Source organism: Hippocampus zosterae, chromosome 5 (assembly GCF_025434085.1).
Source record: "Hippocampus zosterae strain Florida chromosome 5, ASM2543408v3, whole genome shotgun sequence".
In the NCBI taxonomy this organism is placed as follows: domain Eukaryota; kingdom Metazoa; phylum Chordata; class Actinopteri; order Syngnathiformes; family Syngnathidae; genus Hippocampus; species Hippocampus zosterae.
Genome location: NC_067455.1, coordinates 20,964,006 through 20,980,671, shown reverse-complemented (window position 1 = coordinate 20,980,671; position 16,666 = coordinate 20,964,006). Strand labels below are relative to the sequence as shown.

The window sequence follows — 16,666 nt, the reverse complement described above, 5'->3', positions numbered from 1 at the left end:
TGTGAAGCCGACGTGCTAACCACTGGGCTACCGGGCCGCCTTGTATCGTATTTTGAAGGCATAAACATTACCATAGCGATCAGAGTGTTGTGGCCAGATTAGACGCTCCTCCTGTTTATTATTATCTCTCGAAAACACCACAGTGTTCATGCAGCTCTTACCATATTATTTTCTAGTATTTATCCGCCACACCTTAAATGCCGGTGCGTGAAAATATTGTCTGACATAAACCGGTCCGTGGGGCAAAAAAGGTTTGGGACCCCTGGTGTCGTGATTCACTCTCCTGAGTTGTGTGCAGACAGCATCGTATTGGTTCCCACTAAGTGACTATGTGAATGTAGATGTGGATGGTTGTTTGTCTCTGTGGATCCTGCGACTGACTGGCGACCAGTTCAGGGAGTAGTCCTCCTTTTGCCAGAAGTCAGCTTGAATAGGTTCCTGTTCAGAATAAGTGGTTTTGAAAATGGATTGGTGGATCAAAATATGTGTGACTCTTGTGCGCCAATCCGCCAACATTGATGTACTGTATTCGTCATATGAAAGCAGCATCTTGTTGGGCTGGTATGGGCCACCCAGGCATGCCAAAAGATACGAGTGTAGACAAAAATAATGATAATGATAATAATAATAACCAAAGCAATCACATAAATGGTGATTGCATTTACTATGGGGGGAAAATATTCAAAGCCATGATAAATAGTTAGCTGCCCCCTTGTCAAATCATAAATTACTGTAACTGTGGCAAGTATTTTCTTTTATTCCCCCGCACGATTACCTCCACACCCGTTCAAGCAAGAAATAACTTAAATATAAACTAAATGAGCAACATGTTAATAGCCCAAAGTCTCATGCACTGGGTGTACATTTTTGCCAAGGACGGTAGTCACTATGGTTAACCTGCACTGACGAAGCTAAATTCAATTAGGAAACAATACCAATGCACAGTACAGTACAATCATTTCAGCCTTCAACACTGCAGCACGAATGATCAAATATTGTATGTCAGATGACCAATAATAGGCGTAAACTTAGTGATGACATGTCGAGTAGCAGTCACGTGATCGAGGGACCCGTGCTGTTACCGTAAAAAAAGATGGCGTCAGTTTCGGAAATGTACGATGTAGGCTGGGAAGGTAAGGCAAGGCAAAATTGTGATTATTTGGTAATATAGAGGCTTTGTGTTGTTCTTCGCGAGAAACGGCCGTTGAGATTATGGTCTCAAGTGACATCATACCAATATCGGAAGTAGTTTGCCGCTCGTTTTAGCGTCGTAAACGATTTATTCAATGTAAACAGCTGTCAATTTTACTTGAATATTTATATGATTGATCGTTTCATTTATGCAAAAAATAATGTAAGACAAAACGAGCTCAGTCGTGTGCAAGGTATGATATTGCTACGTCAGTCTTGACGAGATTGTTTGTGCTATCATTAGCCATAGCTGCAGGTTCGTGAACGTTAGCCATGAATACAAATCACCTTTTTGTCATCTCGTAATATAATGATAATCGTGTGGATGTAATGTCAGTGTTAACGTGACGAAGATTTCCAGTTAAAACACACAGCAGTACCGTTTCTATTATCGTTTGATCGCCTATGTCTGCGTTTTACGACTTAAATTGTGCATGTCTCATGCATGAGTTTCCCAATACAGTATACGTTGCTAATTCGAATTGTTCGATTTATTTTATGTGTACAGAGATGCGTGACAAATTGCGCAAATGGAGAGAGGATAACTGCAGAAACAGTGAACAAATAGTGGACGTTGGTGAAGAGCTCATCGGTGAACATTCAGCCAAACTGGGGGATGACAGTAAGTGCTCCGTTATAAACTAATCCCGTTTTGGAAGTAGACTAGCGCCATAGGTTAAATCCTCATCATTTCGATTCAGTTGTGCATTATCATAAGAAAACTGACTTGAATAACGTGAATGAGGGAGATACATACACCTACAAGTATGTGTCAGTTGGGGTCGTAGAATTGAGCAGCAACTGTGTTGATAACTGCACTATTTCCACAAAATGTGGCTCCTGCTCTGATAAGCCAAAGTTGCCTTCGTCGCATGCTACATCCACTTGCTTCGATCCAAATGGGCACACGATTTTTCCCCTTAGAGAAAAATAATACGGGATAATGAATTGCTTTTCGTGTCACCACATTTCTAAATGGTACAGTTTGGTTCTGCTTCAGTCCATCTGATCTGGCAGGTCCATCCATCAAAATGTGACTGCGAAGACGCAAGCCGGGTATTAACCGTGGTTATACTTCGAATTGCACAGTATAATTGATATGAACTATTTTAACACGCACTTGCACACGCATATACCAGGGAACCTTGAGTTATGAAGGAAACTTTTTCCCAACCTTTCAAGTTACGCTTCTCGCCCTATTTAGCCATCATTGGCTCGGTGCGAAACTCATTGTGAAAGTTTTTTTTTTTTTTTAAACTCTGAATTAGACTGAATTTAACTCAACTGGCGAAATGATTTCATGACCCATTGCCTTCCCTGCTTGTACGCCACCCAAACAATCTCCCAGTCACATTAATCCATTGTACTCTTATGACCTTTTCACAGTCTACCCCTCTCTTGGTGGAAAGTTGACAATCAATGAGATATTCCATAGTAGGAGTGGGGCATGTCTTATAAGGTGTCAAAACAATTGCTTGGCATAGCTCTCTGATTGGGCGGATCCCCCTTCCTGATGCATCCCACTCACGTCGTCTTAAACATAATTAAAAACGGAATACAATGTTTTGCACATCATCTATCCATCCATCCATTTTCCAATCCGCTTTTCCTCACGGGAGTCGCGGGCATGCTGGTGTCTATCCAAGCCGACATCGGGCAGTAGCCAAGGTACACCCTGAACTGGTTGCCAGCCAATAGCAGGCACATAAAGACGAACAACCATTCACACCCACAGTCACTCCTTGGGACAATTTAGAGTGTTCCTATAGTGCATGTGAATGTGGGAGGAAACCGGAGTACACGGAGAAAACCCACCCACGCACACGGGGAGGACCTGCAAACTCCACATAGGAAGGCCGGAGCCAAAATCAAACGCTGCACTTCTGCACTGTGAGGCCAACATCATGACCAGTCATTCACCGTGCCACTCCGTTTTGCAAATCATGTCCAACCTATATTTAATAGAATACACTTCAAAGATCCAAAGATTTGCAAATCATCATTTTCTGTTTTCATGCATGTTTAACACAATGTCGTACCTTAAATTTTATGGGGTTTTTTTGCGTTATAACATTGACTGTCAGTCGGCTCTCGCGGCTGAAGGCAGAGGGCAGCCAACTTCACAACCTCTGTAAATGTTTTCGCTGTTATGTAGCTATTTTCTAATGCTGATTGCTAAAGAAAGGAAAACATTTAAAACAAACTTGTTCAGCTGAAAGAAAAGCCTCTCATCTTTCTTTTGGTAGGCTGCATGTTTATATCGCAATAGAACACAATAATTTGTGGGCCTTGCAAAGCAGTCAAAATCCAGTAAAACGGCTGGGGTCTGCTCCAGTGAAAATGGGTGGGATAATAATTGATTCCAAAGACATTTGTTCACGACACCCCTAATCAAAATGCCATGTTATATTTCTTTTTTTTTTTAATGAATCATCTTTAAATTATAGTTCAATGAATACAGTTTATTTCTGACTGACTGTTTTACTTCAAAGTCGTTGTGGTCGTACATAAAGGCAAATTCATATGCCTTATTTTTGTCACCCAGTACTTGTGCGTCTAACTCAGAGGTGGGCAAACTATGGCCCGTGGGCCGAATCCGGCCCATTGGTGTTTTTAATCCGGCCCGCCGAAGGTTGGTCCACAATTAAGGTTCGATGTGAAGGATTGCATTCATTTTAATTGGACTTGTAATGACAGGCATTTCAACGCCAAGTGGCACATTGACTTGAAGAACATGGGGGTGGGGGGGTCTTTTCGACCACCTAGGGCCTCTATCGCTCTACTTCTACTGGTCTGATCACAACCCATCTGCAGCAATGCACAGGCTAAAATAGGTTATTAACAACACTGTTGTCATTTTTAAAAAGTATATTAATACAATACTCTCATGCTTTTGTTCTTTTGATGTTTGATATGGACTGTCAACAAATGTATTTTTTTTAATGTACCATAGCTCGTGCTGATGTGGCCCTTCTGTCAAATTTTAAGTCAATGCGGCCCCCGAGCCAAAAAGTTTGCCCACCCCTGGTCTAACTGTTAAATGTGAGGAAACAGTTTTTCAGAGGTGTGTGTAATCTCTCGATTTCCATCAAAGAAGTATGTACAGGTAAAAATATGTGAAGCATTCGTGTTTGGCAGTCCAATTTATTTATTTGTTTTTGTAAGCTACACAATTTACTTCATTTAAACCTTGTCATGTTGCACCAGGTGGGAAGCTTGTTAGAGTTTTAACAAAGAATCTTTTGTTTGGCCCTCTTCTGTCCAGTATGGATTATTTATGAGCAGGTGATGATTGCAGCGTTGGACTGCAGTCGGGATGACTTGGCTCTGGTAAGATTTTATGATATACCTTACATAACCAAGCAAGTCCAAAACACTCATTATTCCTATCCCAGCAATTCCTACTTGCAGCATAATTTTTTGCCAAATGTGGAAATGCAGTTTTTATTTGGCCAAATGGTTTTACTTTGTCGTGCCGAAAAAGTAATTAGCAGAGATTTACCTCAGAGGACAAGTGAATTCCAACATGATCCGTACATCGGTGAATGTTTCAATCCAAATTTTCTTCATCAATTCCAAGACATATTTCTTGAACAAGTCTATTTCTACCTTTTAATGCTTCGAAGCACCACAAGTAATATCACAATCAAAAGACGCTCATTAAATGCACCTCTCATTACATGACAAAGTGGCGAGGTACCTCCCACCAATTGAGAGTGACCAGTCGGCTTTTTGATGGAAAAGTCTTTCATTGAAATGCCTTTTATCTTAAAGTGAAGCAGGTAAATCTTTAACCTACGGTGGCTCGTGACCTGCGTCACCGGAATTTGTTAGCACTCAGCAGTCTACAATTGCAGCTTGTGATCAGAACTGTTGCGCTATATCTTTAATCCTTATCATATTCTCATTCAGAGTTGTTTCATGTGCAATTCACAGAGGGCACGGTTAATTAATAGGAATCTGAAGGGCCGGGGGAAGCACTTTAAACCGGTACATGTGAGCTACAAAAGTGCGTCGCATGCCTCCGTGTCAGGCCGTTGCTCAACATGGTGTGTGTGTGTGTGTGTGTGTGTGTGTGTGTATGTGTGCGCAGTAATGGGTCGGGAATACATGTATTTCTCAGTTTTCATTTTTGGAGACATAAACTTAATTTTGTGAAAACACAGGTTTCCACAAAAAAATCCTCTTGACACCATTCACTATCAGATGTGCAATATTGACCTCATTTTAGCCACCACATGCTCGCTGGCCATTTTGATTGAAGGTTACAAAACCATCTCAACGTGATGTCACACTAAAAAGCGTATTCAAATAAATGTATCGAGATCTTAAATTGGGAATTAAACTATTTGTCAAATAACGAAATTATTTTAGAAAGCACTGGCATGTTTTTTTTGCAAAATGTGGACATTGAACCAATTTATTTTTAGTGACAAACTAACTTGCAGATAACTCATTTAGGACAACCTTCTGCTGCATTTCTAACTTACCAGAACAATGTTTTCCCCCTGCCCCCCTCTAGTTTAAGGCGTATAAGAAGTATGCTCTTGTGTCATTTCCTGAGTGCCTTGTTTTAGTTTTTATGTCATGATACAGCTCGTTTAATTAAAATGAATAAAATAAAATTGGCCTTCCTGCTGAAATCTTGTTATGATTTTTTCAGATTAAGCAAACAGTTACAAGGAACAGCAACCTCACCCCAGTGGGCAGCCTGGTTAAAAAATAAATCCCAATATATATTTTGAGTGGTTTGGCTTGTACAGTGCCTTATGAAAGCAAAATAGGTCAAAATCTCAAAATTGCACTTTTTTTTTCCTTTCGTGCGCATGAATGGAGCATAAAATAGTTTAGTAGATACAGCCAACTATAATTGGTGTCTCTTGTCTGCCCACATCCTTACAGACCTGTCTACAGGAACTGAGGAAGCAGTTTCCAGATAGCCACAGAGTGAAGCGATTATCGGGCATGAGGCTGGAAGCTTTGGAAAGGTAAGCGTGGAGCACCAAAATCTGGAGCTGGGAAAGGGTGGAAAACATCACTTTTTTTGGTGTGTGTGTGTGTTTTTTTTTTTTTTTAATTGTACTTAAGGAGGCTTGAAATCAGAAACCGTTTACAGAATTTGAAACAATAGTCTGAGTCTGTATATGTTCAAAAAGGTTTGAGGGTTGGGTGTATTTATGTTGGATCACTCAGCATTCATTTACTGAATTGGGTAACGTGGAGAAAGCTTTGACTTTGGATTGCCCTTTATAGCCCTTGAGTTGGACTTCGGGATTCCCGGGAAGGAAGTGGTTAGATCCCACTGTTATTCTCGGGGTCCCTCAATTTCTGTTTTCGTCTTTCCCATCCGGTTTTGGTGCTGGGTCAAATGAGTATGTCTTGGCCCCGTAAGTGTTTACGTCACCTCACGCGTTTCCCCTTCTCTCAGAGGTTTATTTTATTTACAAAATTTAAAAGAAATTATACTTCAGTCTTTTGTCAGATGGAGTAACCTGAACACCATAGTTAATTGGGAGAAAAATGGTACACTTAAAGAAAGCTTCTAACAATCATTCCAAAACACCCCTCCAACCCACCAAATCAGCGGCTTGCATCCTTGTGCCATCTGAAATCTTCCAAAGTGTGGCTGAGTAATAAAGTGAGTGTGACAGAGGCAGCCATTCCGGACCTGTGGCTGTTCAGTGCTAATGGAAACCAGAGTTACATCTGCCTGCTGTAGTATGTGCGCTAGGACACGTTCTGATCACTGACTGCTTCCTGCCTTGAACAGCAAGTGTTTGATTTGAAAACATCATTCACGCGGTCGTGATGTGTCTGACGGAAAACGACCGGTGTAGTACACATCTTGCACACATCTTGTTTCTTTTCTGTTTAAGTATAATTTGATATTTAAAACCCATAAACTTTGCCCTGAAGCAATCATGTTGACTTCGGCCACCGGTTTTGGGTGCCCAAGTTCACATTTAATGTGGTGTTATTGGTCAAGACACGGACAACCAAATAAACAACTTGGCCGCAGATAGAAGCACATTTTATGTAGCAATATGATCTTGTTTAAAGGTGAGTCAAACTGGATACAATCAAACAAACAGAAAATTCGAAACAGAATGCTTTGTTTGGATGGAATTCATGACTCATTGTGAAATGATACAAGACTTGTAAGGTTGGCTGTTCACCCATAACCTACACTTAGATGTGTTTATTTCATCCTTAAGATCACGCCACTGATTGCTGAATAGCCTTATTGTAATCATAGAAACATGCACGCTGTATACAGAAACTTGATTCTCTGAATTTCCCCACCACCTAATTTTACCAAATTGGAAATGGATTGCATGAAAACTGAGATTTTCTTTTCTCTCTTTCTGAAGGTATGATGAGGCCAACAAGCACTATGATGTGATTCTTCAAGACGACCCAACAAATACGGTAAGACGGTGATTCCCAACCAGGGTGACGTGGCAACTTCATGTACCATGAGCAAGTGGTGGTGCGGGAAATTATCCAGTTTTACTTAATTTGTCCGAAAATAAATTTAATGACATATGTCTTTCATCATCTATCTATGCCAACGACGTAGAGTAACAGCTAGAACAATTACATGCGCTTCCGATAGATGGCAAAAGGTCCAAGAAATCTCAATCTGTTGCCATTTTTCTTCAAGTTAATACGTCATCCAAATATAATAGCGTTGTGCTCAATTTAAACAACAAGTAGTCATACTTATCGTGACATCTTTCTTGGGTAGGTTATGAGATTTTGCCTAAAAGATTGGGACTCAATGTGGTATTAGACTAGAATTTTTGTATGACTTAACTACTGTACTGTATTGCTGTGCAATATGGGAAAAATAATCTATCACCAGATAGGCCATTTTATATCACGACACCATGAAATATCTTTAGTTATAAAAATTACACAACATACTAATAATGGGAAAATGAAGCTTCAATTTTACAGTTGTATTTTTTACTTCTCTTGATGATGCCGTTGGTTTAATAAAAGGGTTCAACAAAAAGCAAGTCAGTGTAATTTTAGGCCAATGTTGAAAAGAGAGTTTCATCTAGTGGAGTCAACAACTGGTAAACGAAGCAAAGTTGAAGCTTTCCGACAGCACACACTATGACAGCTAAACTTTTCTCAGTTTATTTTGAAGTGATATTAAACAGGTATGTGTCAAATGAGAAATGCACCCACTAATTCTACTTTTGCATCATCAATCAAAAAGCAAAGTAGCCCAAATATTTTTGCACAAATTAAGCTCTTTGTCTAAATAAGAGGCATAAAAAATAATTTCTAGAAATTGCTGAAAAAAATAATATAAAGATGATTGCTCCTCTAATGTACCGGTACTTTTGAGAACATTTATTGTGCAGGTCTAAAAAGTCAAAATCAAAACTCAAGACTGTATCGTGAAAGCAGTCAACATACTAACTGCATCCATTTTCAATATTAATAGACTTCGACTCTTCGAAGCCACTCCTCCCTGTGATATCCGGGACGCTGTAACAATCATTTCCCATTTAGCTGTGTGTGTAGCGCTAATTTATATTCTTTTCTGTGCTATTTTTGCTGGTATCAGCAAGACCTTTGTGAAGTGTACCCCGTCAACCAAACAATTCGGTCTTTCACAATCAGTAATATTAGCACGTAGCATCGCTTCTCTATCCTTCCCTCTGATGATTACTCGTATCTTTTTACGAGGCTGATACTTGTAAGAAGTTTTGTTGATTTGCTTTCATGGAAGCGAGTTAGTTGATGGTGGCTGTGAATCCTGAGTTAGGAAAGAAACGTCCTTAGGAGGTAGCAGTCAAAGCTGTTTGCCAGACTACTGGGCTGCAGGTGACATAAGCAGCCCACTGAACCTTTTTGGAACACTGACTGTAATCACAGCAAAATGTGGTTCTCCAAAATATTAACCTGTTGAGGGGTGAATAATTTTGCACGCACCATATTTCAAAAAATTATTTTGTTTGTTTATTGAACATAAAACATATACAGTAATAATTTGACAGAAAATAAGGTAGATAAAAAAAGTAAAAAGAAAGAAATCGGTCTTCATTCAACACAGTTATTATGTTCAAGGGAGTAGGATGAAGTAAAAAAACGTATCTAGTCCTACCCCGTTATGTGTTTATATCTACTAAATCATTTTTATATCAATCAGAAAAGAAAAAGTAAGAAGTCTCCATTAAGGCTCATACTTTACCCTTAACCGTGATATTTTCACAACTTTTGGTTTGTATCGGGATTATATACATCCTCACCCTGGCACTCTTGTGTCAATTTTCTCTTGTATTCATAATGGATATTTCAATACCTTTCTCTATTTATCAACTTAGTTCTTATTTATCATTATATTTAATGTTTAGAATTTATCATTTTAACTCTGATTGATGTAGGTTGTTTGTACTATTTTTTTGAATTTGTTTTTGAAATCAGCAAGCGAGTTACTCATTTTTAGGTCCGTTTCGAGATTATTCCACATATTAACACCGTTGCTAGATACACTTCTTTGCTTGATGTTTGTTCTTGTTTTGAGTTTTTTGAATAAGTTGGTACCTCTTAATTCATAGTTGCTTTCTCGAATTTCAAAAAACTTCTGAATGTTTTGGCAGAGCAGGTTATTGTGTGCTTTGTACATTAATTGGGTGATTTTAAAGTCAACCAGGTCATAAAATTTCATCGTTTTTAATTTGATAAATAGTGCATTTGTGGGTTCCGTATATTTTGATCTATTAATAATTCGAATTGCTTTTTTTTTGTAGTTTGAGAATAGGGAGTGTGTTTGTTTTGCAGGCATTTCCCCATATTTCCACACAGTAGGTCATGTATGGTAATATTAATGAAGTGTATAATGTGTACAAAGATCTCTTATTTAGCACTTCCTTGGTTTTGTAGAGGATCCCTACGGTCTTGGCTATTTTTCTTTTTACGTTATCGATATGTGGTTTCTAACATAGTTTTGAGTCTATTACTAATCCGAGAAACTTGGTTTCATACGCTCTTTCTATTTCAATTGAGTTTACCATAATTTTAGCTTGGTGTTTGATTGGTCTTGTGCCAAAAACAATTGACTTCGATTTTTTCAGGTTAAGTGACAATTTATTTCTGTCGAACCAGTTTTTTAATTTGTTTAATTCGTTTTCTACGGTTGTCAGGAGCTGTTTCAGATTTATTCCAGAACAGTAGAAAGTTGTATCATCAGCAAATAGGACACATTTAAATAGTTTTGAGACCTCTCAGATATAATTTATATATAAGATGAATAGTTTTGGACCAAGCACTGACCCCTGAGGAACTCCGTGAGTGATTTTCAGTTGATTGGTTTTTTTATTGTTGAGTTGCACGTACTGATATCTGTTTTCTAAATAACTTTTTATCCATTTATAAGCTACACCTCTAATGCCATATCTCTCTAGTTTTTTCAATAATATACTGTGATCTATTGTGTCAAAAGCTTTTTTTAGATCTAGGAAAACCCCAACAGTAAATTCTTTGTTGTCTATATTAGTGGCTATTGCTTCCACAAACTCCATAACTGCCATTGAGGTGGTCCGTTTTTCCCTGAAGCCATATTGATTCTCACTTAACAGCGCATGCTTTTGTATAAAACTATCAAGTCTGCGAGAAAATAGTTTTTCTCATATTTTTGAAAATTGTGGTAGTAGTGATATTGGTCTATAATTTGTGAACAGATGTTTTTCTCCACTTTTATAGATTGGAATTACATTAGCAATTTTCATTTTTGATGGAAAGATACCAGCTCTGAATGACAGGTTGCATATGTGCATGAAAGGTCGCACTACATATTCTATAATCTGCTTGATTATTGTCATATCAATATTAAAGCAATCAGTTGACTTTTTATTTTTAAAAGTTTTTATAATATTTGATACTTCTTGTTTTACTGCAGTAAGGAACATCGTGGAGGAGTTTTTCTCTACGTATCTATCTATTTCAAACAGGTTTGTTGGATCAGGAATTTGTTTTGCTAGGTTACTGCCGATGTTGACAAAATACTCATTAAATTCAGTTGCTATTTCTGCAGTTTTTTCCAAAATAGTATTTTTGCCTTTGATAAAATACTCTGGATAATCCATTTTTTTAGGACTATTTCTGATTACTTGGTTAAGTATTTTCCATATTTCTTCTGTGTTACCTTTATTCTGCTCTAATAGTGCATGATAATGATCTCTTTTACTGGTTCTTATAATATTTAATAGTTTATTTTTATAGGTCTTATATTTTTTTTCTGCTTCTTCAGTTCTGAATTTTAAAAACAATTTATATAAATTGTTTTTCTTTTTACATGCGTTTTCTATGCCTTTCGTTATCCATGGGTTACTTGGGTCTTTATACTTTTTGGAGACTTTAGTTAATGGAAAATGTTTATCATATAAGGAGATTATGGTAGACTGAAATACTTCAAACGCTGTATTTGGGTCTTCGTTTGAGTAGACCTCGGTCCAGTTTTGTTTTTCTAGGTCTTGCTTAAAGGCATCGATGGAACGTTGGGTTCTTAGTCTTATTTCTGTTATACGAGTTGTTGATTTAGCTTTTCTATCGAAATAATTATGAAAAACTGCAAAAACAGGCAGGTGGTCACTTATGTCATTAATGAGAAGTCCACTTTCCATTTTATCTTATTGATAAATATGTTATCTATTAATGTGGCCGTGTCAACTGTTATTCTGCTAGGTTTCAGGATTACTGGGAAAAAGCTGTTGCTGTACATAGTATTTATGAAGTCAGTTGTTTTTTTGTGTCTATTTGGGTTTAATAAGTCAATGTTAAAGTCACCACATATTATTCGTGTTTTCTTATCGTTGTAGTAACTGAGCATATCTGTTAGTTTTTTATTGAATGTGTCAATACATGTTCCTGGTGTCCTATAGATGCAACTTATGATGATATTTAATGCCTTTTTATTGTGTATTTCAATGGTTAGACATTCTATTAGGTTTTCTATTGTGTTTGTCAATCTCTCGATTTTACTGCATTTAAGTGCTTTGTCTACATATATTGCAAACCCCCCCCCCCCCTCCTTTTTTGTTTTCTCTTAGTTGCAAACATTTCATAACCTTCTATTTGCATTTCAGTTTTTTTATCTTCATCAAGCCAAGTTTCTGATATGGCAATTATTTTAAATTTATTGAATGTAGTCAGGTATTCTTTAATTTTTGTGAAGTTTTTATAGAGACTTCTACTGTTTAAGTGTATTACCGAAAGTGCATTTTCCAATTTTATATTAGTGTTGAATTGTTCATCCAGGTAATAGTCAGAGTTTGTTACCCTTTGTTTGTTGTTGAAGAAGTTATTGTCTGTGTCCAAATTGTTCTCGGGATCGAATGGCTTATAGTCAATATCTTCAAAGGGTTGGAAGTTCATGTTTTTGGGATGTGAATTTCCCGCTCCCACACGGTCGTCGATGGCTCCCTCATGGCCGTCGTTGGTTCCCTCGCTGTCGTCGCTCGCTCTCTCGCCGTCATCACTGGGTCCCTCGTGGTCACTGGCTCCCTTGCGGTCGTTGCCGACTCCCTCACGCTCGCCGGCTGGCTGACTCCCGGCTCTCTCACGCGCGCTGGCTGGTTGTCTCCCGGCTGCCTCAGGCTCGCCGTCTCCCGGCTCCCTGGCGGTCACTGGCTCCCCTGCAGTCGTCGCTGGTTTCCTCTCGGTCGTCTCTGGCTCCCTTGCGGTCGTCGTTGGCTCCCTCACGGTGGTCGCAGGCTGGTTGTCTCCAGGCTTCCTCACGGTCGCTGGCTTCCCTGCAGTCGTCGCTGGCTTCCTCGCGGTCATCACTGGCTCCCTCACGGTCGGTCGTCGCTGGCTGCCTCGCGGTCGGTCGGTCTTGAAAAAGTTATTGTGCGGGTCCAAGTTGTTCTCAGGGTCAAACGTCTTGTGGTCAGCAGGGTTGGAAGTCATCAAAGGGTTGGAAGGGTCATCAAAGGAGGTGACATTCCATGTCCCAAGAGCTAGCTTCTGTAGCCGAGGATCGGACCGCCAGGGTCCCCGCCTTTGGCTGCCGCCCAGCTCACATTGCACCCGACCCCTTTGGCACCTCTCATGGGTGGTGAGCCCATGGGAAGGGGGACCCACGTTGCCTCTTCGGGCTGTGCCCGCCCCATGGGTGTAAGCCCGGCCACCAGGCGCCTGCCAACGAGCCCCACCTCCAGGCCTGGCTCCAGAGGGGGGCCCCGGTGACCTGCGTCCGGGCAAGGGAAACCTAGATCCATTTATTTCGATCATCGTTGCGGTCTGCAACATCGCATGGTCAACAGGGAGAGTGCCTCTGGATTGGCAGACCGGGGTGGTAGTCCCTCTTTTTAAGAAGGGGGACCGGAGGGTGTGTTCCAACTACAGAGGGATCACACTCCTCAGCCTCCCTGGTAAGGTCTATTCAGGGGTGCTGGAGAGGAGGGTCCGTCAGGAAGTCGAGCCTCAGATTGAGGAGGAGCAGTGTGGTTTTTGTCCCGGCCGTGGAACAGTGGACCAGTTCTACACCCTTAGCAGGGTCCTTGAGGGTATGTGGGAATTCGCCCAACCAGTCTACATGTGTTTTGTGGACTTGGAGAAGGCGTTTGACCGTGTCCCTCGGGGAGTTCTGTGGGGGGTGCTTCGTGGGTTTAGGGTACCGAACCCCCTTATACGGGCTGTTCAGTCACTATACCACCGATGTCAGAGTTTGGTTCGCATTGCCGGCAGTAAGTCGGAATCGTTTCCAGTGGGGGTAGGATTCCGCCAAGGCTGCCCTTTGTCGCAGATTCTGTTCATAACCTTTATGGACAGAATTTCTAGGCGCAGCACAAGCGTTGAGGGGGTCCGTTTTGGGGGCCTCAGTATTACATCCCTGCTTTTTGCAGATGATGTAGTGCTGTTGGCTCCTTCAAACGGGGCTCTCCAACTCTCACTGGAGCGTTTCGCAGCTGAGTGTGAAGCGGTTGGGATGAAAATCAGCACCTCCAAATCTGAAACCATGTTCCTCAGTCGGAAAAGGGTGGAGTGCCCCCTCCGGGTCGGGGGGGAGATCTTGCCCCAAGTGGAGGAGTTTAAGTATCTTGGGGTCTTGTTCACGAATGAGGGCAGGAGGGAGCGAGAGATCGACAGGCGGATCGGTGCAGCGTCTGCTGTGATGCGGATGTTGTATCGGTCTGTCGTGGTGAAGAAGGAGCTGAGCCAAAGGGCAAAGCTCTCAATTTACCGGTCGATCTACGTCCCAACCCTCACCTACGGTCACGAGCTATGGGTCATGACCGAAAGAACGAGATCCCGGATACAAGCGGCTGAAATGAGTTTTCTCCGCAGGGTGTCCGGGCTCTCCCTTAGAGATAAGGTGAGAAGCTCAGTCATCCGGGAGGGGCTCAGAGTCGAGCCGCTTCTCCTCCACATCGAGAGGTGGCTTGGGCATCTGATTCGGATGCCTCCTGAGCGCCTCCCCGGTGAGGTGTTCCGGTCATGTCCCACCGGGAGGAGACCCCGAGGAAGACCCAGGACACGCTGGAGAGACTATGTCACCCAGCTTGCCTGGGAACGACTCGGGATCCCCCGGGGAGAGCTGGAAGAAGTAGCTTGGGAGAGGGAAGTCTGGGCTTCCCTGCTAAAGCTGTTGCCCCCGCGACCCGGCCCCGGATAAGCGGTAGATAATGGATGGATGGATGGGTCATCAAAGGATTCGAAGTCCATGTTTTTTGGTATGTGAATTTCCTGCTTCAGTAGGGTCAGAGTTTTTATTGTCGGGTGGTGAAAAATTCTCAGTATGCTGCTTGATGGTGTTGAACTCAAGCCTGTTGTGTTGGAGTACTGGTGCGGGGGTGGACAATAAGTTTGTTATGTCTTAAGTAGGCAGTTTCCCCTCTGTCATGTGCAGCTTTTAATTTTGGGAGGAGCTCTTTTTTCCCCTCTGTCACGTGCAGCTTTTAATTTTGGGAGGAGCTCTTTTCTTTTTTGTCGTACGGCATCTGTAAAGTCTTCGTTAATGTAGATGTTGGAGCCTTTTAAGTATTTTGCTTTTTGTAGGATCCTTGATCTGTCCTTGTATCTTTCACCTTGTATATTTCACCACAACTGGCCTTGGTCGAGGTCTTCCAGGGTCTTGTCTTCCTGTGCGGTGAGCTCTCTCCACCTCAATTTGCCCCTGTATCGGCAGTTTCTCCTTAAGGATTTTTTAAACTTTTTCCTCTGTTTCAGTCCACGTTTCTCCTGGTTTTTCCTCAATTCCATCAATTACTAAGTTGTTTCTTCTTGACTGTCCTTCCAAGTAGTCCACCTTGTCCGTTAATACAAGCATGCCGTCACATACTTTGTAGAATTCCGTTTGCATGTCTTTGGAATGGCCAGTTTGACAGATTAGATTTTTTTTAATGTCGTCTACCTCTTTTTGGGTAAAGTTGATGCTGGTTTTTATTTCTTGGACTTCCTTGGTAAAAGTGTCAAGTCGTGAGTTTGTTGAGTCTATTATCATCTTGACAAATCCTTTGAAATTTTCCTGTTGTTGTTGCAAGAGCGCCGTAAAAAGTTCTTTTTGTTGCTGGAGTAATTCATTTACTTGAGTGAGGGTCAGGGAATCCTCTTCCTGGTTTGAGTCTTGCTTCTGTTTGGGTGGCATTTTGTCGGGTCTCTTTGCTAGCCGGTTGTATGCTAGTTTGTGACGTGTCCAGTAGGCTTGCTGCTGGGTGTTTCTAACGTGGCAAGTGGGTTTACCGGCTCCCTCACGCTCGCTGGCGTTTGGTTAGTTGGTCTCTGGTCGTGGGTTCCAGCTGCGTAGCGACTTTTCGCAATTAGCTTCCGTGCTAACGATCTAGCGTTTCGTCCAGCCCCCTCTTCACGTCGCCAATTTCTACACACGCGCTGCCACGGTGTTTCGCTCTGTTCTTTACTTTCAAATGTGGGAAAGCTTCACACGAGAGAAATGTTGACTTTACTGTTGCTGCTCCTTCTTTCTGCTCGGCAATGCGTAGCAACTCACGTGACGTGACGTCATTCAAGTTCCGTATTCCAAAAAAAAAAAAGAAATCTAATTTTATGTCTTTGATTGAAGCCTGAAATGTGGCAAAATATTCAAGGGGCCTGAATCCTCTTACACACGACTGTTAGTCTGAGAAAAGAGCAGAGCTTTTGATGATGACCTTTGAGGTGCAAGTGATGAGAGCCAAGGTGAATTTGAAAAGGATGGGTTTGACAAACGGCTGAATATGAGACAAGTTCAACATTGTATTGTATTATTTTCACCTATTTCAATTAGATTTGATACACAACTTAGAACATAACACAAAGTAGTTGAACCCATCCATTTTTCATTGTTACAAATGTTTTGTAAACTGAGATGGATGGTTGACTTGTTGCCAAGGTTTGTCTGATTACCTTTAGTAGATAATGACAATTATTTTAATAAGAATGCTAAATCACCCATGAACAATAATAATTATACTTGCTGTTTAAATCAAACAATACATTAAATAAATTTCAAAATTGAAAT

General features: G+C 41.0%; 1 protein-coding gene across 1 annotated transcript in view; it reads left to right on the top strand.

The window, feature by feature from the left end:
• Nucleotides 1-1,093: 1,093 nt before the first annotated feature.
• emc2 (ER membrane protein complex subunit 2) overlaps nt 1,094-16,666 on the top strand; it is a 68,863-nt gene continuing 53,290 nt past the window's right edge. The window contains exons 1-5 of the mRNA XM_052064837.1: nt 1,094-1,133; nt 1,700-1,813; nt 4,457-4,521; nt 6,094-6,179; nt 7,563-7,620. Coding sequence (XP_051920797.1) covers nt 1,094-1,133; nt 1,700-1,813; nt 4,457-4,521; nt 6,094-6,179; nt 7,563-7,620 — 363 coding nt within the window. The remainder of the gene's footprint in view (nt 1,134-1,699; nt 1,814-4,456; nt 4,522-6,093; nt 6,180-7,562; nt 7,621-16,666) is intronic.